The sequence below is a fragment of the Procambarus clarkii genome, chromosome 53, assembly GCF_040958095.1.
Source record: "Procambarus clarkii isolate CNS0578487 chromosome 53, FALCON_Pclarkii_2.0, whole genome shotgun sequence".
NCBI classification, from domain to species: Eukaryota; Metazoa; Arthropoda; class Malacostraca; order Decapoda; family Cambaridae; genus Procambarus; species Procambarus clarkii.
The window spans coordinates 24,123,790-24,149,773 of NC_091202.1; the positions used below are offsets into that span (position 1 = coordinate 24,123,790).

The 25,984-nt window shown below is 40.4% G+C and overlaps 1 protein-coding gene across 2 annotated transcripts in view; it reads right to left on the reverse strand.

Moving 5' to 3' along the window:
• LOC123767053 (cilium assembly protein DZIP1) overlaps positions 1-15,790 on the reverse strand; it is a 39,810-nt gene extending 24,020 nt beyond the window's left edge. Inside the window, exon 1 of one of the 2 annotated variants that reach the window (XM_045756520.2) lies at positions 15,693-15,790. Coding sequence is in view for 1 of the 2 variants with exons in the window: in XM_069304801.1 (XP_069160902.1) it covers positions 15,693-15,698 (6 nt within the window). In the remaining variant the exon portion in view is untranslated. The remainder of the gene's footprint in view (positions 1-15,692) is intronic. The other variant, XM_069304801.1, reaches the window with a different exon arrangement.
• Positions 15,791-25,984: the final 10,194 nt, after the last annotated feature.

The window sequence follows — 25,984 nt, forward strand, 5'->3', positions numbered from 1 at the left end:
AAACTACCAAGAGAACTGCAAAAAACCTGAACTTCTGTAACGTGTGCAAGCACAGGGGCATAGCGGAGGACCACCTATACAGTATAACAGAAGGTGGATAAACCAAGAGGCCAGACTCCCCACCAGGCAAAAGAAACAAAAAGAAAAAGAAAACCCTGCGAAAGCACAACGTCCCCAAGAGGAACAGAACCGGCTACTGCATACAATGGGAGACAAGCTGCAGAATTCCTTGTGCCCCTATCAGCAATGATACCACTTCCTATGAAAGGCCAAACAGTGGCTGCAAAAAAAAACCCAGCTAGCATCAAGGGTGGGCAATTGCTGAGCAGCAACAGACCCCTACAGAAGCAGTTCCCGAACGCATTGTGGAAGAGAACCCCAAGACGCAAGGGCAGTACTTACAGGGTGCCTAGGGAAGGTAATTACCTAAGTGTAATTACCTAAGTGTAGTTACAGGATGAGAGCTACGCTCGTGGTGTCCCGTCTTCCCAGCACTCTTTGTCATATAACGCTTTGAAACTACTGACGGTCTTGGCCTCCACCACCTTTAGGTGGCCCTAAGCGCAAGCTGCCCCAGTACTGAATAGTTATTCCTGGCCTGTGTACCACACACTGCAGAAATACACCAAAAGGAAATGCTTCCAAACACATGGGGAGTTTCAATAGGCCATTGCTCCTTGTGCCTCTCTGAGGGGACCAGGTTCTGGCTTCTTGCCGGTAGGCAAGAACTCCAATAGAATGATGCCACGGTCTAATACATTCATATCAGCTCGGTAAGCTTTGGGGAGCTATAGGGGCTTCCCACAGAAAAAAAAGACATAAACCTTGCATAAAGGTAGGTATAAATCATACTCAAAGAAAATGTGCAAGAAGATATGCACTGAACAAACAGTACATCATAAACTCTGTCTTATAATTAATGATATATTGATTAACCCTTTCATCTATAAGCAGCCTAGCTGACAATAAAAATACACCAAAAACTTCAACAGAACCTTGTGGATCTGCGGTAGTAAAATCTAGTAATAACATTCACAGTCCTTCATATGGGCACACCTCAACACTTTGAGAGGTATTTCCCATTTTATCCATATTTAGGACTGTTTCTGGAGCATCTTGTAGCTTCCTGAAGCTATCTCCTTGAGATGGCTCCTAACTACTGGATCACATCAGCTGTGGAGTTGATTTCAGCCTACTGGAACCAGAACCAGAACCTGTTCCCACCCTCCCCTCATAAGAGGCACAAGAAGCTCGAATACTGCTCAGTACTCACTTCCCCATTCAGAGCAGGAGAGACTGCTGAAATAGAGGGAATACAGAGAACATATACGGCACGCATAGACGAGATAAAACACCTAAATTATTGGGACCGTCTCAAAGCTCTCCAAATGTACTCTCTAGAAAGGAGATGAGAGAGATACCAAATAATATACACAAGGAAAATACTGGAGGGCCAGGTCCCAAATCTACACAGTGAAATAACAACATACTGGAGTGAACGATATGGAAGAAAATGCAAGATTGAACTAGTGAAAAGCAGAGGTGCCATAGGCACAATCAGAGAACACACTATAAACATCAGAGGTCCGCGGTTGTTCAACGTCCTCCCAGCGACTATAAGAAATATTGCCGGAACAAGCGTGGACATCTTCAAAAGAAAACTGGTCTGTTTTCTAAGAGAAGTTCCGGATCAGCCAGGCTGTGGTGGGTATGGGGCCTGTGGCCCGCTCCAAGCAACAGCCTGGTGGACCAAACTCTCTTCGAGCCTGGCCTCGGGCTGGGCTTGGGGAGTAGAAGAACTCCCAGAACCCCATCAAGCAGGTATCAAGCAGGTAAGCAGGTGACATTGCCATCTCACAGGAGAAGGCACCCAGAAAGTCAGTGAGCCAATATAAACCACTACTCGGTTCAAACAGATCTTAGCCTCACAACCCTCCAAATGAAGTCCCCAACAATGTACACAAACAATCAAATATTTCTCAAAACAAGCATGTACTCATTCGCCCCACTCCTCCCACTCATTTGGGCAGGAAGGGGCCGAGGGTCATGCTATTCATTAGCTCAAGCCTTCAGTTTCTCCACTGATGCAATGCCTTCCAGACATCTGCAGTAGGGGCCCCTAGGGTTGTTAGTGGCTGTGGCTGCCCTGGTGCTTTTCAGCTAAGTGCTTCTCTACACTTTGTCCTGTGTGGTTTGTTTTGTACACCATGGTGTAATGTGGCCTGGCTTTTAGCTGCATGTGTTCAGGATCACCTTTCCTGAGTGTTCTTTACCATTGTCAGAGATCCTCACTGGTATGTTTGGAAATTCACCCCCTTATACATCCTTCCTCCTTGGGGTTGCCCTCATCTTGGGTGAGTCAGGGGGTCTTGTTGCTCCTCTGTCAAGACCTGAGTCAGGAGCAATCATTAGTTGGTGGAGAACACTAGTGGTTCGCCAGCTTGTATATAGTGTGTGCCAAAGTCGGCTTTCCCCGCTGTGTAGCCCAGGCTGTGGCGGTTTACTTTTAGGTCCAGTGTAGCATCCCCAGTGTATGGGAGTCCTGCATGGTTTACCTTTCTGGACCTGAAAATCCCCTACAGGTTCAGTTGGTCTATAGGTATTTCCTCTGAGCTGATTCTCGCCTCATGCAAGTTTCAGGGTTGTTCGTCATCCATGCCACAGGGCAATGATCATTCATCCAGCCTCTGCTATACCGCCTGTTGGGTCAAAGGACACCTATGACCCAGAGTTGTGTGGGGTTTGCGTTCCTCTGGCAAGTCTTGTATCTGACCCTCCAAATGAAGTTAGCAAGTATCAGACAGCTACTGCTTTGCAGGTTTGTTTTACACATTTGCAGTGGTCTAGGTTGTATGCCCAGTTGGATGACCCAGAGATGGGCTGCCTTGTGTTTAGGGACTCAAACTTGGAGGCAATGGTGAACTCCACTTTTGTCTCCATCCGCACCTCTTCCTTCCCTTTCTGGCATGGTTCATCCTGTCTCTGCTCTTTTCCTCTGCTTCTGGGGAAAGGGGAGGGGGGGAGAATCAGAGGACACTTCAAGGAAGTGTCCAAGGGTTTTACAGGCCAAGGCAGGGTTTAGTTCGGGATGCGGCTTGACCGCATCCGGGAGCAGTTACGACACATCCGGGAGCAGCTCCGCCGCATCCGGGGGCAGCTCCGCCGCATCCGGGAGCAGGTCCGTCGCATCCGGGAGCAGGTCCGCCGCATCCGGGAGCAGCTCCTTCCAATACGGGCATGGAGGTAGTTTAGCCTGTTGATCCCGCCGAGGTTTTGGGGTTTTCTTTCCAGCCAGCCACTTTTCTATCATGGAAGGTAGGCGAGGATGCAGACTCTGCCCTGGAGCATTCATGGTTGGTTCCCTGGGTATGGGGAGTAGTTTGGCAAGGGGCCCCTTGGATTTCCTTGGATGCCACATGGGAATCTGTTCCTTCGGGCAAGAACTTTTTGCTTCAAAAGGAGGGGTTTCCATATCCCCCTTCCTTGTATGATTTTGACTTGAATCTGGCTTTCGCCAGGTTGCATTTCTATGTGCCGTTGGGCCCATCAAAACCGTCCTTTCAGAGGTTTTTTATCTTGAGACCCTTCATCAGTAGTTCATAAGTATCTGTTTAAGTACATTCCTGCATAACCTGGAGTGTGCCTCTTTGATGGACTCTGCCTCTTTTGAGTATGGGTCTTCTGCCTTTTGATTGCATTAAGAGGAAACTGGCTAGCAGACAATCCTGTTTTCCCTTGGGACTTGGAACCAGCTTTTGTCATTCCCGCATGCTTGAGTGGCGTGAGGGTTCGACCGTGTTTCATGTGACTTTGTGGCCCTTCTTTTGTGCCACTCAAAGACTGCCTGTATGCTCCTGCTCTTTCCTGTTATGCGGGCTTGGTGTAGCTCCAAACTCAAGTGTTTTTTGGGCTTGCTCGCATGTGGTTTCAGTTGTATGGTTTCTGGCAGTCATGGAGCTCCACTCTGAGTGGCTCCATGAAGATACTGAAACACTCACCTCTAGACTTGGTGTGGGTGGTTTCATGCCCACTGCAGCATTGTCAGCAGCACTGCACATACCATATTCACCCGTGCTCTGGGAGGTGGCATTCTACGCTGCCCGTCTTGTGTGCCGACAGGCTGTCTTAGCCCAGGCATTAGAATCAGCTAGGGCCTCGGTCCTCTTGTCTGCCTCCCACTTTTCTACTTTTTTTTTTTCCAGAGGAAGTGTGTGGTCATTTTTTTTTTTTTTGCTGCTGCATCTTGTCAGCCTATTTTGGACCTTCTTTGTGCTTGTTGTTTCTTATCTCATTCCTGGAAGTAGTAGGGTAGCACTAGGACATTGCCTGTGATTGGTCAAGATAGGCTTACCGTGGAACCAGGTTCCAGGTTGTGTGTGCCTTCTGTGACATGTTCATCTTCTGTGGTCGGCGCTGTGCTTGTGCCTCACAGAGGGCTGCTGCTTCTTGTAATTCGTGCTGGCCCTTTTGCGATTCGCCCCTTTAAAAGGGTGGCTCACTTCATTTGCCAGCTCTTGGTACCACGATTCCTAGGCATTTCATGCAGCTTGCAGTGGTAATTATTTATGCACATGTTTCATGGTGCATTATTGTTAATTTGTGGTGATTTTCAAGTTTGATTTACAGTTCTTGCCAAGTGAAAAACAAACCTATTAAGGTTTTAGTACTTGAGTGTGGGGCTCATTTATTGTCTCTGACATTCCAAGATTGTTTGAAAAGTATAGTAAAGATGTTTGAGTTTAAAGAGCCTAGGCAGTTAAATTTCAAATTTCTGGTAGAGGCTATTAATGTAACATGAAGTCTGCTTTTCTTTCAACATTTTATGAACTTTGTGTTTCTGTGTCTTGATAGCTGAGGCTTGATAGGAGTCTTAATAGCTGAGTAGACAGAGCTTCGGATTCCTAGTACTGAGGTTCCAGGTTCGATCCCCGGTGGAGGTGGAAACAAATGGGCAGAGTTTCTTTTACCCTGATGCCCCTGTTACCTAGCAGTAAATAAGTACCTAGGAGTTAGACAGCTGCTACGGGCTGCTTCCTGAGGGTGTGTAACAAAAACGAGGCCTGGTCGAGGACCGGACCGCGGGGACGCTAAGCCCCGAAATCATCTCAAGATAAGAAGATAAGATGTCCCTCCTTTCTATGAAATTTATTAATTGATGCTACATTGGCTAAGTTATAACTAATTCCTAAATACTGTGGTACACATAAGAGAAGAAACTATTCCTGCAGATGCCTGTGAGACAGTGGGATTGTTCTGGAGTTGTTTGTCAATTTTAGACACTAGGTTATATATCCAGAACATTTGAGAGATCCTACAGTGCTACTGTCAGCATAGTGCCATGGCCAAGATGCATGAGTGAGTCAATAAGAAGTAAGGAGTATCCTAGCCTCCCATTTATATTTGTGTGGTTCATTGAGGTGCAACATGGATGAGATGAGTACAGCATATACTTACCTAGTTGTGCTTTTGGGGGTTGAACTTCAGCTCTTTGGTCCTGCCTCTCAACTGTCAATCAACTGGTGTACAAATTCCTGAGCCTACTGGGCTCTATCATATCTACATTTGAAACTGTGTATGGAATCCACCTCCACCACTTCTCTGCCTAATGCATTTCATCTGTTAACTACTCTGACACTGAAAAAGTTCTTTGTAACATCCTTGTGGCTCATTTGTCCCCTTGTTCATGTTCCACCAATGCTAAATAGTTTGTCTTTATCCAGTATATGTTGTGCACTGGATGTGTGGGAGCTCATTTACCCAAAGTGAAGAGCATTTGATGGCCTGCTGAATAAGAAGAGGCCCTGTGAAAAAATGAAGCCAGCCAAGTGTGAAACAGCTAGTTGCAGATATCAGTCAGTAAAGCTCCCCACTTAACCCCCCCCCCCCACCAGTCTTTGGGAATGCTGTGAGGCAGGTCCTCTGGGAAGCTGCTGGGGTCCAAGTTGCTTGTGTTGCAATCAGGGGAACATGCAACGGTGCATATTAGTGACATCAATGTACAATAATTGTGTGTGTCAATGTTCCACACATTATTTAAATTTCTCAAATTACACACTATTGCATAATATAACTACAAAATAACTCTGAAAAACAAAATCTATGACATTAAAATAAATCAGTACTGTATTAATATATTCGTGGCAATTCTCACCACCTGCCTAGCCTAGGCAACTTCCACAGGGTATCTCATCAGTGATGACATTATGAATATTCCTCTCTCCACCACAGCCAAAGTAAGCTACATAATTTTTTTTAACTGTCTCATTATCATGGAACACATTTTAACAATATTAGAAAAAACTTTGAATTTTTTTGTGTGCACCACTGAGTTGTCTCTTGAAACAGGTGCGCAGTGCAGGAGTTAATTTAATATAACTTATTTACTGTAATCTACCTTATTTATTTATTATACACCCCTATATCCATCCTGGGAGCAGTAGTAGAAAAGGTTAAGCACATAATGGTCTCTGGAAGTAAACTACAACCAATCAACTTTGGGAATCAGAAAACTGGTTTCTTCATAACAATGTATTGTTGTGATACAAAAAAAAATATTGTATAACTTATTTAATGTTATTAATCTTGGAAACACCATGCAGATGATGTCAAGAAAAGCAGCAGCATTGCTTTGTGATAGGAACCAAATTAGAGTTATCCCAAAATTGTTCAGGAGACTTTCTCTACCACAATACACCAAATTTTTAGCCCCTTTTAGCCCAAACTTTTACCCTATTCTAATGCATCTCTTAGTGATAAGTAATGCTCTACAATATGGCATTTTGCAAGTACAGTACAGTACAGTACTTAATAATTGTGTCCTTTAAATTATGCCTAAGGTTCATTGAATTTTTTTTTAATTTGGTGTAGTGTTTAATAACATTTCCCGTGGTTTAATTAACATTCCCCGTTGTGCAGTGGTAAAACACTAGCCCAACGCTTTGTAAGCGCTTCAGCCTGGACTCGTATCATGGCCGGGGGAGGATTGACTGGGTGCCAGTCCTTAACTGTAGCTACTGTTCACACAGCAGTGAATGGGTACCTGGTTGTTAAACGATTTGCCGAGTTGTATTCCAAGGAAAATTAGGATTAAAGGCCTGCCCAAAATGCTGTCTGTGCTAGTGGCTGTACAAGAATGTAAGAACTCTTGTATATATATAAATAAAAATGACAAAACACTAAGTACTGGGCCTACTGGCCCAGGCAAACAGGTCCTATTTACACAGGTGTTAATTACCTGTTCTATTAACATAGCTTACCAAGGGAGTAGCTTTTTTATGCTACTTGATACTTGGCTTCTGCACGAGACCAGATCTTGCTGGCTTGATTCTTGGTGAGTGTTAAGTTTTAATCACTTTACAACCTCTCTCTTCTGTTACTGGTCAGATAAATGTATGACGGCAGAAAACTGAGTGAAGAGAAGGGCTTATAGTTGTCGTTGCAGGGATTAGGACCAGCTACCGCGTGAGGCCGTAAATATCCCATCAGGGAGGATGTTATTAAACAAATCATGAAACTCAAGCCTGTAGCGAGTAGATTATCCCAATAATATACTCGGCCCGAGCATATAAGCAGCAAAGTAGCGAGGATTAATCAGTCTACTTTCAAGTGTTGGTTAGAACAGTCACTTGCGAGATACTGTATCGACTATCAGTGCACTCATCTCGTTATCACACCATTGCTCGCCAAAGTGTCAACTGCAAACTTCTGTATACTCGACCAAATATATATAAATTCTCTTAGTGTCTGTGTTTATTGTCACCATACTTTATGTAACAATAGAATTGTTACAAGCCAAACAAATCCCCAGGGCCAGACGATGTGTTTGCCAGGGTGCTTAAAGAATGCAAAGAGGAGTTTTGTGAGCTCATTATATTAAATAAATCATTAGAGTCAGTCGTGTAAGGTTGCTAATGTGGTGCCAATTTTCAAGAAGGGAGATAGATCACTTGTGTCAAACTATCGACCAATTAGCTTAACGTCAATTGTGGAAAAGTTGCTTGAATCGATAATTGCAAATACCATTGGTCTTCCTCTTGAAAACATAGATTATTTTATTTATTTATTTATTTATATACAAGAAGGTACATTGGGCTTATGAGAGTACAGAGACTTGAAGTTTTACATTTTTATAAAGCCACTAGCACGCATAGCATTTCGGGCAGATTAATAAGTGATTGACAACATGTACAGTATATGAATGGGATTGGAGATAAACAGGAGCTGCCGCGTATGGGCCAATAGGTCTTCTGCAGTTACCTTTATTCTTATGTTCTTATGATCGGAAGCCCTGAAATAAACCTAAATAATTACCTGAATAAACATTTGATTTAATTTTGATTTGTCGGTACTCTGACTTAAACTGCGGGATTTCTGCAAAAATTCCCCTGTAATTAAACATTGTTTTGTGCGAGAAGGTAAAATTATAGCTAGGAGGACTGACCCTGGAAAACCTATTGGAGCTCACCTCAATTCTTTCCTGAATAACTATGGGATAGCTGCTGAATAACCAGAATTCAAATTATAATCTCATTTAACTACCAATGTGTACTATAGCTCTGCCCTTCCTTTCAAAAGGTTTTAACTTTATTAAAAAAAATTGTCATCTTTATTATTGTCTCTTTTTTTTCTTTTTTACTACCTTGTTCAATTGTACACTGGCTTTGCCTGTGTCCGCTAGTATAAACTTTATCATCCAGTGTACCTGAGTGTATCTCTATTTAATCTACCTCATTTTGTTTTAGTGTTTTAGTGTAACTTTAGTATTCAACTAAAGTGTACTTATAATATTATAGTAAGTAAGCTATTTGTTTTATAGATATCTTAATTGCTTTTTTACTTTTATTGGTAATTTATTGTTATTAAGTATTCTAGTTCATTTTTACTTTTCTTAAGTTCCCATTAAGTTTTTATTACTTAAATTACCATTAAGTTTATATTACTTTAGAATTTTTATTCTACTTTTTCTTTGTAACCCAGGTTGCCTAGCCTCACCACCCTTGCTCCATTGTGCTCTTGGCTTTGCCTGTGCAATTTTGATTATTTGTGCAAATTATTACCTTCAGTGTACCTGAAAGTACCTTTAAGCAACCTACCTCATTTTGTGTATAGTTTTATATACAGTATTCTTTTTTATCCGTAGCTAGTTCTTTTATAATTGTCTTTTTTTTGGCTTTTCTATAAAACAGCCCTCTTATGCAAACTATTATAGACCCAGACCATAACCTCTTATCTAGTATCTGTGACAATCATCACTTAATGATCAAAATTGCAGGTATTATACATCGCATGATGTAAACAATGTTTTAGCGTGTAATCACAATGTTTCTGTAATTAACTTGAATGTAAGATCTCTAAGCAAACACTTTGATGATGTTAATGCCCTGATTCAAACGGTTGACAAAAAATTCTCTTTTGTTCTGTTTACTGAAATGTGGTTAAAAAGAGGACACTACTCAACTCTACAACATACCTAACTACTCAGCTATTCATAACTGTCGTCCTATACAAAGAGGAGGTGGTACTTCTCTTTACTACCACCAAGAACTGACTTGCTTACAAATAATTAAATCTAGAGACCCTTATGGAGAGTATGTTGTGAATAATGTTGTGAATAATGAATTAAAAAAGTCCACTTATGGATGTCAACTAACAAACTAACATTAAACATAGAAAAGACTTACTACATCTTATTTGGAAGCAAATCATCGAATGCAATTCAGCTACAGATAGACAACATTAACATCAGTAATAAAAATTATGGAAAAGTTTCTTGGCCTATTCCTAGACAAGAGACTCAACTTCAGCACCCACATTCAACACATAACTAAGAAAGTCTCTAAGACAGTTGGTATACTCTCCAAAATCAGATATTATGTTCCTAACTCTGCTCTCCTCTCACTATATTATGCACTAATCTACCCCTATCTTAATTATGGTATCTGTGCATGGGGGTCTACTACTGCAAACCACCTTAAGCCCATTATCACCCAGCAAAAATCTGCTATCAGAATAATAACAAACTCTGCTTTCAGACAACACTCAGCTCCCTTGTTTAAATCCCTAAACTTGCTAAATATTAACTCCCTCCACACATTCTCTTGTGTCAAATACATTTATAAAACCCTGTTCTTAAATGCAAACCATGCTCTGAAACTCTCCCTGGACAGATGTAATAGGACCCATTATCACAACACCAGAAATAAATATCTGTTTGATATCCCCAGGGTCAAACTTAATCTGTGTAAACACTACTATGTAAATTAAGGGACCTAGTCTATGGAACTCACTCCCTAGTGAATTGAAAAGCTGTCAAACTTTTGCCTCATTTAAAAACAAAAACAAAAAGTACCTAATTTCATCTTCGTAGTGTCCTACACTGAGCTATAAATTTGCTCTGTATCTAGTGTTACCCAATCTCCCAATCTTTATGTACTTAACCCAAACAACTTTATCATTGTGTTCATTGCTGTCTTCTTTTATGTGCTAGCCATATGCTGTATTCTGCCTACTAATTTTTGTTAAACTACCATTCAAGCTGTCCTTGCAATCAATCTGAGCTACCTATGTGCTTTAATATACCTACAATTTTCTCTCATCTTTTATTTTTTTCTTGCTATGTAACTGTTATCATTTTTATAAATTTTGCAAGTATTTACCTATTTAAAATTTTCTTAGATTAAGGACCTGCCCGAAATGCTGGGGGTACTAGTGGCTTTACAAGAATGTAATTACTATGCTATGTATCCTCACAATCCCAATGTACCTTCTTGTATATAAATAAATAAATAAATAAATAATAAATAAATAAATAAATAAATAATAAATAAATAATAAATAAATAAATAAATAAATAAATAAGTATATATTTGCCTGTTTCAGAGTCAAGGGTAGCGATGCTGTCCTGACTGTGGGAGCAGTCTACAGGATTCCTAACACTGATGTGACTGAATTTAACACTAACCTTAGAAATCTAATACTAAAGAACAGACTGAACAAAAACCACTTAATTATTTCTGGGGACTTTAACGTTGACCTCTGCGAGCCTGATAACCCTAGCTACTAGTTTCTTCAACTGTATGAATTCCTGCTTTCTCATACCCTTAATCACTAAATATACTAGAATCACTGATAGTACTGCCATGGCTCTTGATCACATTTGGACCAACATAACCTCTCCGCTTACTTCAGGGATAATCATCGATAGCACTACAGACCATTACCCCCACATTTCTCCTAACCAACATTAACAAACCATCTTTAGAGACAAGGGAGATAAGCTTTAGGCTGCACAATGAAACTGCTATAGGCAATTTTATAGCTGCTGCTGCTAATATCAACTGGGAATCCAAATTAGGTAGCATAGGGGACATCAATCTAGCCGTGCAATCTTTTCTTCAAAAAACTCTCAGCCTTTATAACACCCACTGTCCTATGCTAACAAAACAAGTCACAACTAAAAGGCTAAACAATCCTTAGCTTACAAAGGGGATACTTGAATCCATTAATAAAAAACATGACCTTGAGAAGAAGTATAGGTTAGGAATCGTCTTCAAAGAATTACTCATCATTGCTATCTAAAATAATTAGAAGAGCCAAAATTAAATACTACGAAGATAAATTTACCCACACAAAGGGCAACATTAAGAAAACATGGAGCACAATTTCACAAATATTGGGATCAAAGAAGATTTTAAATAACAAACCAATACTCCTGTCCAATAACGATGGTCTGCTTTCAGCCTCTGATACTGCTATTGAGTCCAATAGGTTGAACTCAATAGAACCAGTGAAGATAATAGAACCAGTGAAGAGCAGAGGTGCCATGGGCACAATCAGAGAACACTGTATGAACATCAGAGGTCCACGGTTGTTCAACGTCCTACCAGCGAGAATCAGAAATATTACAGGTACAACCGTGGACATCTTCAAGAGGAAACTAGATTGTTTCCTTCAAGGAGTGCCGGACCAACCGGGCTGTGGTGGGTATATGGGCCTGCGGGCCGCTCCAAGCAACAGCCTGGTGGACCAAACTCTCATAAGTCAAGTCTGGCCCCGGGCCAGGCTTGGGGAGTAGAACAACTCCCAGAACCCTATCAACCAGGTATCAACCAGGTATCAACCAGGTTCTTCTCTTCCATTGGATCATCCCTTGCAAATGATATTCTATCTTCCAGTACTAATCTTCAGGACTATCTTACAGGTAACTATCCACAGTCTCTGTACCTAATGCCTGCTAATTCCACTGATGTTACTGAGATAATCCTTTCCCTTAAAACCAAGTCTAGTGCCCTTGAGAAGATACCAACTCTAATTTACAAAAAAAGCGTCCAGATCTTTAGCCCCTGCCATTGCATAGCTCTTCAACAAGTCACTTGAACTCCAAACCTTTCCAGATATTCTAAAAAAAGAGAGAGTAACCACTGTCCACAAATGTGGTGATCTCACTGATGTCAACAACTTCAGATCTATATCAATTCTGCCAAACTTGTCAAAAATATTTGAAAAACTAATCTTCAAGCAGCTTTACTCTTATCTAGCCAAACTCAATATACTTAGCTCTTGTCAATATGGCTTTAGACCAAAAAAAAAACATTAATGATGCACTTATTAGTATGATTAACTTGATACATGCAGCTCTTGATAAAAATGAGTTCCCTGTTGGGTTATTTGTGGACCTGTGTAGGGCTTTTGACACTGTCAACCACCAAAACCTTCTTCTTAATTACATCATTATGGAGTCAGAGGTCACTCCCAGCAATACCTTAAGTCTTACCTTACTGACAGGCTCCAGTATGTTTCTGTGAATAATTCAATTTCTCCCACCCTACCCATCAACATTGGTGTTCCTCAGGGCAGCATACTTGGCCCTCTCCTCTTTCTCATCTACATTAATGACCTTCTAAATGTCTCCCAACACCTCAAACCAATTCTATTTGCTGATGACACAACCTTCATTTACTCCAGTCCTGACCCCCTTGCTCTAAATGTCACAGTGAATACTGAGCTAAATAAAGTCCATCTCTGACTAACTGCCAACAAACTCACCCTCAACTTTGACAAAACTTTCTATATTTTGTTTGGCAATAAATCCTCAAATAAAATAAATCTCAGGATAAACAATACCCAAATTTGTAACAAATTAGATGGCAAATTCCTTGGCATTCTCATTGACCACATGCTGAATTTCCCGGGACACATTCTAAATATATAAAAATAAAATAAAAAACTGTTGGCATTCTTTCTAAGATCAGATATTATGTACCTCGCCCTGCCCTGGTGACACTCTATTACTCTCTCATCTATCCAGGGAGCCGGTCGGCCAAGCGGACAGCACGCTGGACTTGTGATCCTGTGGTCCTGGGTTTGATCCCAGGCGCCGGCGAGAAACAATGGGCAGAGTTTCTTTCACCCTATGCCCCTGTTTCCTAGCAGTAAAATCACGGGCTGCTTCCTGGGGGTGGAGGCCTGGTCGAGGACCGGGCCGCGGGGACACTAAAAGCTCCGAAATCATCTCAAGATAACCTCAAGAAGATCCTTATCTCAACTATGGTATTTGTGCTTGGGGTTCTACTACCCAAAATCATTTATGTCCTCTAATTACCCAACACAAAGCTTCTATTAGAACAATATCAAACTCTGGCCCCAGACATCACACGGTACCCTTACTCTTGTATTGTATGTATGTATGTACTCAAATCTCTGAATATGTTAGATATTAAGTCACTGCACATCCTCTCATGTGTATTTTGTATATATAAAATGCTGAACTGTAATGTCAATCCTGACCTTAAAAGCTTCCTAGAAGGTTGTAACAGAACCCATGAGCACCACACCAGAAACAAATACCTATTTGATATTCCAAGAGTACGACTAAATCAAACTAGAAATGCTTTACAAATCAAGGGACACAGAATGTAGAATGACCTTCCCAATCATGTTAAAGACTGTACCTCTCCCAACCAGTTTAGGATAAAAACTAAGTACTACCTAATTAGCTCCATGTAACCTACCTCTCCCCTAAATGTCAACCCATTATACCCATATCTTCTATTTTAAACAATGCTGTTTGTTGATCTTCTTCTTCTTGATAGTAGGTGCAGTTTGCAAGAAGGGTTTGTCCTCCCGATGACTGCACCAGTACAGATGTTGGTAGAGGCGTTTATGTTGAGGATGATAAGAGTTTCAAAAGTACTTGTTGCGTTGTGCTGTAGACAGAGGAGCGGCGACTACAACAGAGGTGTGTGTTAGAGGGAGACTTGCCGCACCGAAGGGTGGTGTGTTGTGTTTATGGCGTCAGCTGATCCTTGGTACTGCAACGAGGCAGTTGTTGTCTGTGTTTAGCTGTTGGTGGCGCCAGGTATAAATGTGGCACGGGTCAGATGTGACCCAGTTTGTTGGTCGACTGTAGATATTTAGCCAGTGCTTTGACTATTTGGTATTTTTCTTCTAACCGGTGGTCACCGCCTCCTAATATATGCTCGATGGTAAAGGGTATTTTAAGTGAGATAAGTACTTGTTTGAAATTTACTCTGGCACTATGATGTCTGAAGCAGTGAAGGAGATAGTGTTCGATTGTTTCAGGCACCTGACAGTGAATGCAGAGTTCGTTGATGTCTGTTCTGTACTTAGAGCTGTGTGCTGTTAGTTTGGTGTGTCCCAGCCTTAATCTGGTCATCGCTATATCAATTTCTCTGCTTTTATATCTGACATGTTTCCAAGTTTCCCATTTCTTTTTAATGAACCCATAGTACAAAGGTGAGCATGACATTTCCCATTTCGTCGCAAAATCTTGGGTGATGGTATTTTTGAAGGCTCCTTTACGTGCAACATGGGGAATTGGATGACGGGTAATGTGAGGTGTGTTGTGCACTTGCTTTAGCTAGTTGATCTACTAGTTCATTATGGAGAATACCACAATGCGCTGGGACCCATTGGATAGAGGTATCATAACCGTTCAATCGATGTTCATGAAGAAGTTGAAGACATGGGTAAACAAACTCCTTGCATGTTGTTGAAGAGAAAGTAATTGCTTGAATCGCACTCTTGGAGTCACTGCAGATTGTATATGTCCCGATTGGTAATGTTGTGATTATTTGGTTGTTGATCAAATTGTATATTTGGTATTTTTCCTGCCATGTTCCCCCCTTTTTTATTTTTTATTTTTTCAACTCAATTTATACTTTAATCTCAATTAGTATTAAGTTTTATTTATTTATTTATTTATATATATACAAGAAGGTACATTGGGATTGTGAGGATACATAGTATAGTACAGTAATTACAATCTTGTAAAGCCACAGATACGTGCAGCGTTTTGGGCAGGTCCTTAATCTAAGAAAATTTTAAGTAGGTAAATACTTGCAAAATTTATAAAAAAAATGATAAGTTACAAAGCAAGACCAAAAAATAAAATAAAAGATGTGAGAAAATTGTAGGTATATTAAGCACATAGGTAGCTCAGATTGATTGCAATGACAGCTTGAATGGTAGTTTAAAAAAAATTAGTAAGCACAATACAGCATATGGCTAGCACGTAAAAAAGACAGCAATGAACACAATGAACACAAGTTTGTCTTAGTGTTTTTCCTGCCCGAAACGTCTTTGCGTAATAGTGGCTTTAGGCATTGTATGTACTAGCTCTATCTATAAATCCATCAACGTGTTGTATCTCACCTTGTATGTTTGTACTTTACCTGCATAAATATTTGATTTGATTTGATTTGAAAAGAAGGGCGGTCGCTATCCAGGCTTTGTTTGTGTTTATAAAATTAGGATTCCATGGCGACCGAGGAACATCTTTGTAAAGAAAACATTATCATAATTGTTAATTATTAATTGCAAAACAAAATTAATACGGTTAAGAATTAATCGAATTAGTGTAAAAAATTATATACAAATAAAACGGTAAACGACGTAGCTGTATGAACAACTATTGAAAGTGGTATTGGGTATATGCATCAGTAATGGACTAAAAAAAAAAAAATTATTCAGGTAAAGGTACATACATAGATGATGAGTTACAAGCATAATGTGGGATTTATAGATGGAGCTAGTACATACAATACCTAATGCCACTAATACGCATAGCGTTTCGGGCAAAGCGTTCCTGTCTGGAACGTGTGAGGGGTGTGCGCAAAAGACTTGCTGATTTATTTATTTATTTATTTATGCATATACAAGAATGTACATAAAGAATGTGAGGATACAAATATGGTAATTACAGTCTTGTAAAGCCACTAGCACGTGCAGCGTTTCGGGCAGGTCCTTAATCTAAGAAAATTTTAAGAAGGTAAATACTTGCAAAATTTATAGACAAAAAAATGATAACTGTTACATGAAATGAAAAAAAGAAGATGAAAGAAAATTGTAGGTACAGTATATTAAAGCACATAGGTAGCTAAGATTGATTGCAATGACAGCTTGAATGGTAGTTGACAAAAATTGGTAGGCACAGTACAGCAGAAACAATATAAGATTGATTGCAATGACAGCTTGAATGGTAGTTGACAAAAATTGGTAGTCACAATACAGCATATGGCTAGCACATAAAAGAAGACAGCAATGAACACAATGATAAGGTTGTTTGATATTACATAAAAATTAGGAGATTGGGTAACACTAGGTACAGAGCAAATTTATGGTCACTGCTTGATCGCAAGCGGGGATGTTTCTGGCGGGGGAGAAAGAAACAATTGCGCAGCGCGTCCCGCGGCGTTGCGCGGGCAGTTTGGGGCCGTATAAATACGGGCGCACAATGGGGCTCTGCCCTCACTCCGCCTGCCCTCGCCGCTGCCCTCGCAAAACCCCACCCTCCCCCCCTTTGCAAGCGGCTGCTTTTGTACCCCCGTCATGCTTTGCACAGTTGTCCCGATTGTCTCCCCACTGCATGTGGGAAGGGGGGTGCAGCGCCGGTCCCCAAGTGTCCCGCTGTCCGCAGCTAATACTTTGCCCAGTCTAGGTGCTAGTAAGCCCTACTTGTAGTCACCCCCTTTTCCTTATTCATTAGGTCTTTCCGGCCTCTTGGTCGGGTACTTTATGTGTTATGTGGTCTCTCACTTATTAGTTACTCTTTGTGTCCTGCCTGTTATATCCTAGTGTTATATAATTACTCACATTTGCATTCGGCCTTAATTCTAGTAACAGTTAAGCTTTACGTTTCTGCAGAATTAGTTTCCATGTCACTATAGGCTAAGGTCTCATAGAAACTACGGGTGTACCTTTTATGTTAAATCTAGTCCTCGGACTTGGAATTGTTACTGTTAATTCTTACTTTATATATTTACATTTTCTGCAGAATTTAATCTTCAATAAACTTTAACGCCCCATACTGCCAGTATCTTTCTCCCCCTGGTCAGAAAAAAAGCTCAGTGTAGGAAACTAAGAAGATGAAGTTAGGTACTTTTTGGTTTTGCTTTTAAATAAGGCAAAAGTTTTACAGTTTTTTAATTCACTAGGGAGTGAGTTCCATAGACTAGGTCCCTTAATTTGCATAGAGTGTTTACACAGATTAAGTTTGACCCTGGGGATATCAAAGAGATATTTATTTCTGGTGTGGTGATAATGGGTCCTATTACATCTGTCCAGGGAGAGTTTCAGAGCATGGTTTGCATTTAAGAACAGGGTTTTGTAAATGTATTTGACACAAGAGAATGTGTGGAGGGAGTTAATATTTAGCAAGTTTAGGGATTCAAACAAGGGAGCTGAGTGTTGTCTGAAAGCAGAGTTACTTATTATTCTGATAGCAGATTTTTGCTGTGTGATGATGGGCTTAAGGTGGTTTGCAGTGGTAGACCCCCATGCACAGTTACCATAATTAAGATAGGGGTAGATTAGTGCATAATATAGTGAGAGGAGAGCAGAGTTAGGAACATAATATCTGATTTTGGAGAGTATACCAACTGTCTTAGAGACTTTCTAAGTTATGTGTTGAATGTGGGTGCTGAAGTTGAGTCTCTTGTCTAGGAATAGGCCAAGAAACTTGCCATCATTTTTATTACTGATGTTAATGTTGTCTATCTGTAGCTGAATTGCATTTGATGATTTGCTTCCAAATAAGATGTAGTAAGTCTTTTCGATGTTTAATGTTAGTTTGTTCGTTGACATCCATAAGTGGACTTTTTTTAATTCATTATTCACAACATTATTTAGTGTATGTGGGTTGAGGTTTGAATAGATAAGGGTAGTATCGTCAGCAAACAATATAGGTTTGAGAATATTAGAGACATTAGGCAGATCGTATATATATATATAAGAAATAGAAGAGGTCTTAAGATGCTGCCCTGTGGCACTCCAACGGTAATTGGTAGAGTGGAAGAAGTTGTATCATTGATGGTTACATATTGGTGTCTGTCACTAAGATAGGATCGGATGTAGTCAAGGGCAAGGCCTCGGATTCCATAATCCTGGAGTTTAAGTAAGAGGTAGTTGTGATTAACAGTATCAAAGGCTTTTCTTAGGTCAATGAAGAGTCCAATCGGAAACTCATTTTTGTCAAGGGCTGAGTAGATAACGTCAAGGAGACTAATGATTGCATCGTTGGTGCTCTTTTGGGACCGGAAGCCAAACTGGCAGGGGCTGAGTATGTCGTATTTTACGAGGTAGGAATAGAGCTGTTTGTAAATAATTTTTTCAAATATTTTTGATAGAATGGGTAGATTTGATATTGGTCTATAATTGTTTATGTCCGCCGGATTGCCTCCTTTATGGACTGGCGTTACTCTTGCTTTTTTGAGGATATCAGGGAAGGTGTGACACTCTATAGATTTGTTGAACAGTAGTGCTATGGGTGGGGCAAGGGCATGGGAGGCTCTCTTGTACACAATGGACGGAATTTCACTGGTGTTCCCTGCCTTGGTTTTTAGAGAGTGTATGATGGACACAACATCTGCCGGGCTGATTGGTGAAAGGAGAAGAGAGTTTGGATAGCTGCCTGAGAGATATGTGTTAATATGTGTCTGAGTCTGTGGGATTTTACTGGCAAGATTAGCACCAACCGATGAAAAGAAATTATTAAATTCATATGCCATTTCTAAATCAGTTGACGGTATATCCCCATCCTTGTAGAGTTTTATTTGGTTATGTGAGTGTTGTTTAGTTCCTAGGATACTAGAGATAGTTTTCCAAGTGCATTTCATGTTGCCTTTTGCTTCATTGAATCTATTCACATAATATGCAAGTTTTGCCTTTCTTATGATACTGGTAAGCATTGATGAGTACCTTTTAGCTACTTCCTTTGAAACTAGGCCAATCCTAACTTTCTTTTCATATTCATGTTTCTTGTTGATTGAGTTGAGAATGCCACTTGTGAGCCATGGATTATTTAATCTTTTGTCAGTTACTTGCTTGGTAAGAAGGGGACAATGAAGGTTGTAGAGGCTTAGAGTTTTGGAGAGGAAGAGGTTAGCTAATGAATTTATATCATGGGTATTATTGAATTCAGAATCCCAGTTAATATTGTGAAGTGCCTCTGTAAGATTAATAATAATAATAATAATAATAATAATAATAATAATAATAATATTTTATTTAGGTAAGGTACATACATACAATAAATTTTTACAAAGATTGGTTGACTTATAGGTAGAGCTAGTACATACAATGCCTAAAGCCACTATTACGCAAAGCGTTTCGGGCATGATAAACTTAAATGACAAGCTTAATACTAATTGAGCATAATGAGTAGATGAAAACAAGAAATGAAAACATAGATGAAAAAGCAGCACAAATACAAATATGTCGACAAACAGCGCTCTTTAAAGAAAAACAGACATTGGTTGACAATAGAAGGGTAAGGTAGGTTACAGGGAATTTATTAGGTATAGCTTCGTTATTAACTTAAACTGGTTGAGAGAGGTACAATCTTTAACATGGTCGGGAAGGTCATTCCACATTCTGGGCCCCTTGATTTGTAGAGCATTTCTAGTTTGATTAAGTCGTACTCTAGGAATATCAAAACTGTATTTATTTCTGGTGTGGTGCTCATGGGTTCTGTTACAACCTTCTATGAAGCTTTTGAGATCAGGATTGGCATTATAGCTTAGCGTTTTATATATGTATAATACACATGAGAGAATGTGCAGAGACTTAATGTCTAACATATTCAGAGATTTGAGTAGGGGTACCGAGTGATGTCTGGGGCCAGAGTTGGATATTGTCCTAATAGCAGCTTTGTGTTGAGTAATTAGAGGACGTAAGTGATTTTGGGTAGTAGAGCCCCAAGCACAAATACCATAGTTGAGATATGGATAGATAAGGGAGTAATAGAGAGTCACCAGGACAGGGCGTGGTACATAATATCTGACCTTAGAAAGAATGCCCACAGTTTTTGAAACTTTTTTTGATATATTTAGAATGTGTCCCTGGAAATTCAGCTTGTGGTCAATGAGAATGCCAAGGAATTTGCCATCTAATTTGTTACAAATTTGGGTATTGTTTATTTTGAGATTTATTTGATTAGAGAATTTATTGCCAAACAGAATATAGAAAGTTTTGTCAATGTTAAGGGTGAGTTTGTTGGCAGTTAGCCAAAGATGGACTTTATTAAGCTCAGTATTTACTGTGGCATTTAGAGCAAGGGGATCAGGACTGGAGTAAATGAAGGTTGTGTCGTCAGCAAATAGAATTGGTTTGAGGTGTTGGGAGGCATTTGGAAGGTCATTAATGTAGATGAGAAAGAGGAGAGGGCCAAGTATGCTGCCCTGAGGAACACCAATGTTGATGGGTAGGCTGGGAGAAATTGTATTATTCACAGAAACATATTGGAGCCTGTCAGTAAGGTAGGATTTGAGGTATTGTAGGGAGTGTCCTCTGACTCCATAATGATGTAATTTAAGAAGAAGGTTTTGGTGGTTGACAGTATCAAAAGCTTTACGCAGGTCCACAAATAACCCAACAGGGAACTCATTATTATCAAGAGCTGTATGAATCGAGTTAAGCATACTAATAAGCGCATCGTTAGTGCTTTTTTTGGGTCTGAAGCCATATTGGCAAGGGCTAAGTATATTGAGTTTGGCTAGATATGAGTAAAGCTGCTTATAGATTAGTTTTTCAAAAATTTTTGACAAGTTTGGCAGGATTGATATAGGTCTGTAGTTGATAACATCTGTGAGATCACCACATTTGTGGACAGGCGTTACTCTCGCTTTTTTTAGAATATCTGGAAAGGTTTGGAGTTCAAGTGACTTGTTGAAGAGCAAAGCAATAGCAGGGGCTAAAGATCTGGAGGCTTTTTGTAAATTAAAGTTGGTATCTCCTCAAGGGCACTAGACTTGGTTTTAAGGGAAAGGATTATCTCATTGACGTCAGTGGAATTAATAGGCTTTAGGTACAGAGACTGTGGATAGTTACCTGTAAGATAGTCCTTAATGTCAGTACTGGAAGATGGAATATCATTTGCAAGGGATGAACCAATGGAAGAGAAGAACCTATTGAACTCAATAGCAGAATCAGAGGCTGAAAGCTGACCATCGTTATTAGACAGGAGAGTCGGTTTGTTATTTAAAGACTTCTTTGATCCCAATATTTGTGAAATTGTGCTCCAAGTTTGTTTAATGTTGCTCTTTATTTGGGTAAATTTATCTTCGTAGAATTTAGTTTTGGCTCGTCTAATTATCTTAGATAGCAATAATGAGTAATTCTTTGAGAATTCTTTGGAGACAATTCCTAACCTATACTTCTTCTCAAGGTCATGTTTTATATTAATAGATTTAAGTATTCCCTTTGTAAGCCAGGGATTGTTGAGCCTTTTGGTTGTGACTTGTTTTGTAAGCATAGGACAGTGGGTATTTTCCCTTAAAACCAAGTCTAGTGCCCTCGAGGAGATACCAACTTTAATTTACAAAAAAGCCTCCAGATCTCTAGCCCCTGCTATTGCATTGCTCTTCAACAAGTCACTTGAACTCCAAACCTTTCCTGACATTCTAAAAAAAGCAAGAGTAACCCCTGTCTACAAATGTGGTGATCTCACTGATGTTAACAACTACAGACCTATATCAATCCTGCCTAACTTGTCAAAAATATTCGAAAAGCTAATCTACAAGCAGCTTTACTCTTTTCTAGCCAAACACAATATACTTAGCTCTTGTCAATATGGCTTCAGACCCAAAAAAAGCACTAACGATGCACTTATTAGTATGATTAACTTAATTCACGCAGCTCTTGATAAAAAGGAGTTTCCTGTTGGGTTATTTGTGGACCTGCGTAAGGCTTTTGACACTGTCAACCACCAAAACCTTCTTCTTAAATTACATCATTATGGAGTCAGAGGACACTCCCTGCAATACCTCAAATCTTATCTTACTGACAGGCTCCAGTATGTTTCTGTGAATAATACAATTTCTCCCACCCTACCCATCAACATTGGTGTTCCTCAGGGCAGCATACTTGGCCCTCTCCTCTTTCTCATCTACATTAATGACCTTCCAAATGCCTCCCAACACCTCAAACCAATTCTATTTGCTGACGACACAACCTTCATTTACTCCAGTCCTGACCCCCTTGCTCTAAATGCCACAGTAAATACTGAGCTAGAGAAAGTCCATCTTTGGCTAACTGCCAACAAACTCACCCTTAACATTGACAAAACGTTTTATATTCTGTTTGGCAATAAATCCTCTAATCAGATAAATCTCAAAATAAACAATACCCAAATTTGTAACAAATTAGATGGCAAATTCCTTGGCGTTCTCATCGACCACAAGCTGAATTTCCAGGGTCACATTCTAAATATATAAAAAAAAGTTTCAAAAACTGTTGGCATTCTTTCTAAGATCAGATATTATGTACCCCACCCTGCCCTGGTTACTCTCTATTACTCCCTCATCTATCCATACCTCAACTATGGTATTTGTGCTTGGGGTTCTACTACCCAAAATCATTTACGTCCTCTTATTACCCAACACAAAGCTGCTATTAGGACAATATCCAACTCTGGCCCCAGACATCACTCGGTACCCTTACTCAAATCCCTGAATATGTTAGATATTAAGTCACTGCACATTCTCTCTTGTGTATTATACATATATAAAACGCTGAACTGTAATGCCAATCCTGACCTCAAAAGCTTCATTGAAGGTTGTAACAGAACCCATGAGCACCACACCAGGAATAAATACAGTTTTGATATTCTTAGAGTACGACTTAATCAAACTAGAAATGCTCTACAAATCAAGGGACCCAGAATGTGGAATGACCTTCCCAACCATGTTAAAGACTGTACCTCTCTCAACCAGTTTAAGATAAAAACTAAACACTACCTAATAAATTCCCTGTAACCCACCTCACTCCTTTATTGTCAACCCATGTCTGTTTTTTTATTATTATTATTTTTTTTTAATCAACACTGTCAACCTATTGTATTTGTGCTGCTTTTTCAGTCATGTTCCCCCTTTTTTTTATCTTTATTTGTATTTGTTTTCAACACTTTTTATTCTTTATGCTCAATTAGTATTAAGTTCTAGATATTAATGTTTTTCTTGCCCGAAACGCATTGCGTAATAGTGGCTTTAGGCATTGTATGTACTAGCTCTATCTATATATCAATCCATTAATGTAACATCACTTGTATGTATGTACCTTACCTGAATAAACATATTTATTTATTTATTTATTTTTATTTATTATAAAGGCTAAGAGTTTTTTGAATTGAGATTGTCTAAAGCTGATTCACTGTGTAGCCTAAATGAAAGTTTCTTGCTTTTTGGTGGTGTTATGTCCATGTTCGCTATGAGAAAGGTAGGATAGTGGTCAGTTGTTCTGTCGTAGATTATACCAGATACAAGGGGAGCTGTTATGTTTGTCCATATGTGGTCCAAGGTAGTGGCTGATGTTTGAGTGACTCGGGTAGGTTTGGTGATTGTGGGGATTAGCATACAGGAGTTCATATGCTGTTAAGGAAATAGTCAACTTGTGAGCAATTTTGTTGACCCAGGTCAATATTAAAGTCTCCTCCCAGAATGATGTGGTTTTTGTTGTGATTGTTGTTTATAATATGATTCCTTAGGTTATCTGAGAAAGAAGCTATGTTAGTATTGGGAAATCTATAGATGGCTCCAATAATCAAAGAGGATTTAAGGGATTTAATTGTAAACTGAGCAAAAGTATATTCACAGTAGTCATCTCTGTCACGAATTGCAGATAACACTGTTGCAGATAAATGTATCTCGGTAATATAGCTGTGCCACCACCTTTTTTTATTAGGCCTACAGTTATGAATGGCTTTATAACCAGCTAAGTTGTAGAGTTGGGTATAGTCTTTATTTAGCCAAGTTTCTGTTAAAATAATGAACGATAAGTTAATACCTAGTGCTGTGAGTAATGCATTTTTTCTGCTCATGGGGAAAAAGACGCCAACAGTTTGGGGCTTATTTATTACAAATTGGAGATGGTAAATTAAATTCTGCAGAACATGTAAAATATATATAAGAGGAACAAATGTAACATATCCATGTCTACTGAGTACTAATAATTAACTTAAAATGTACACCCGTATTAAGTGAGTAAGCTTAGCCTAGTGACATGGTAAACACGTTCTGCAGAAACCTAATGTCAATGTAATGTAATTATATAAACCTAGTTATAACAGTCAGGACACAAATGTTCAATCAAGTGAATAGGCCACATAACACTTAATGGAGGCCGACCAGGAATAAGTAGAAGGGTTTCCTGACTAAAGGTAGAGCTTACTAGCACCTAGACTGGGCAAAGTATTAGCTGCGGACAGCGGGACACTTGGGAACCGGCGCTGCACCCCCACCGCAGGCCAGCTGGCCGGACCCCCCCCCCCCCCCTTCCCCTCGAAGGGCGAGGCCCGCTGGCCGCGAGGCAGCCTCAAAGTGGCAGAGCAACAACATCCCGCCTGACGTAGGATGTACAAGGCAGACCCCGTGTCGGTCGTTGTCGCTGCGGCGAGCCCCACGGATGTGGAGGGGAGGTGGCAGAGCGGTAGCTGGCTGCCATAAGTAGGAACATGCCAGCTCGCTACCATGGCCGTAACCGTGCCCGTATGCCCGGAGAGGCCGTCAAAAAACAGTCAGGTGCCCCCTGACTGAAAAAAGTACCATTCCGGGTCTACAGGCAGTTGCTGCTAACTGTAACAGCTTCCTTGGTGGGCCGATGGAGCGCCATCTTGACAAGTCATGGGGCGTAGAGAGACGGGATAGCCCACCGACAGTGACCCCTGGGAGGAGTACATACTGCAGGGTTTGTACCCATGTAGGGAGTGCTTTCCACCATGGCAAATGACTGGTCGATCCCGTGTATATCTTCGTCGCTGGAGCCCGCCCTCACAGAGACCAGTCCTGGAAGGCTGGCCCCAGGACAGGTGTGGGAAAGTGAACGCAGTCCACACAGAGGCCGACTTCCCAGGGTCGACCCCGTGTCGGTCGTTGTCGCTGTGGCGAGCCCCACGGATGTGGGGGGAGAGGAGGCAGCTTAGAAGCAAGTAGGTCGCCTCCCAGGATACCTCTCACGGTGGCATAAGATCCGTGTTCCGCCTCTTGGGCCCCACCACGTGGTCCTCGATCATTCATGGTTTTCCTCGTGCGCGTTCTATCGTGAATCTGGAAGTATTAAGGCAGTAAGGGGGGGCAGAAGCTGGCATGCAGTGGTAACGTGTAAGGCAAATTTAAGGCACGGTTGTGGTGGACCCACACCATACGCGTACTAGTGGCAGCTTATAGGCTGCAAGAGTGTTACAGGTCTTACAGGTAACTATCCACAGTCTCTGTACCTAAAGCCTATTAACTCCACTGACGTCAATGAGATAATCCTTTCCCTTAAAACCAAGTCTGGTGCCCTTGAGGAGATACCAACTTTAATTTACAAAAAAGCCTCCAGATCTTTAGCCCCTGCTATTGCTTTGCTCTTCAACAAGTCACTTGAACTCCAAACCTTTCCAGATATTCTAAAAAAAGCGAGAGTAACGCCTGTCCACAAATGTGGTGACCCCACAGATGTTAACAACTACAGACCTATATCAATCCTGCCA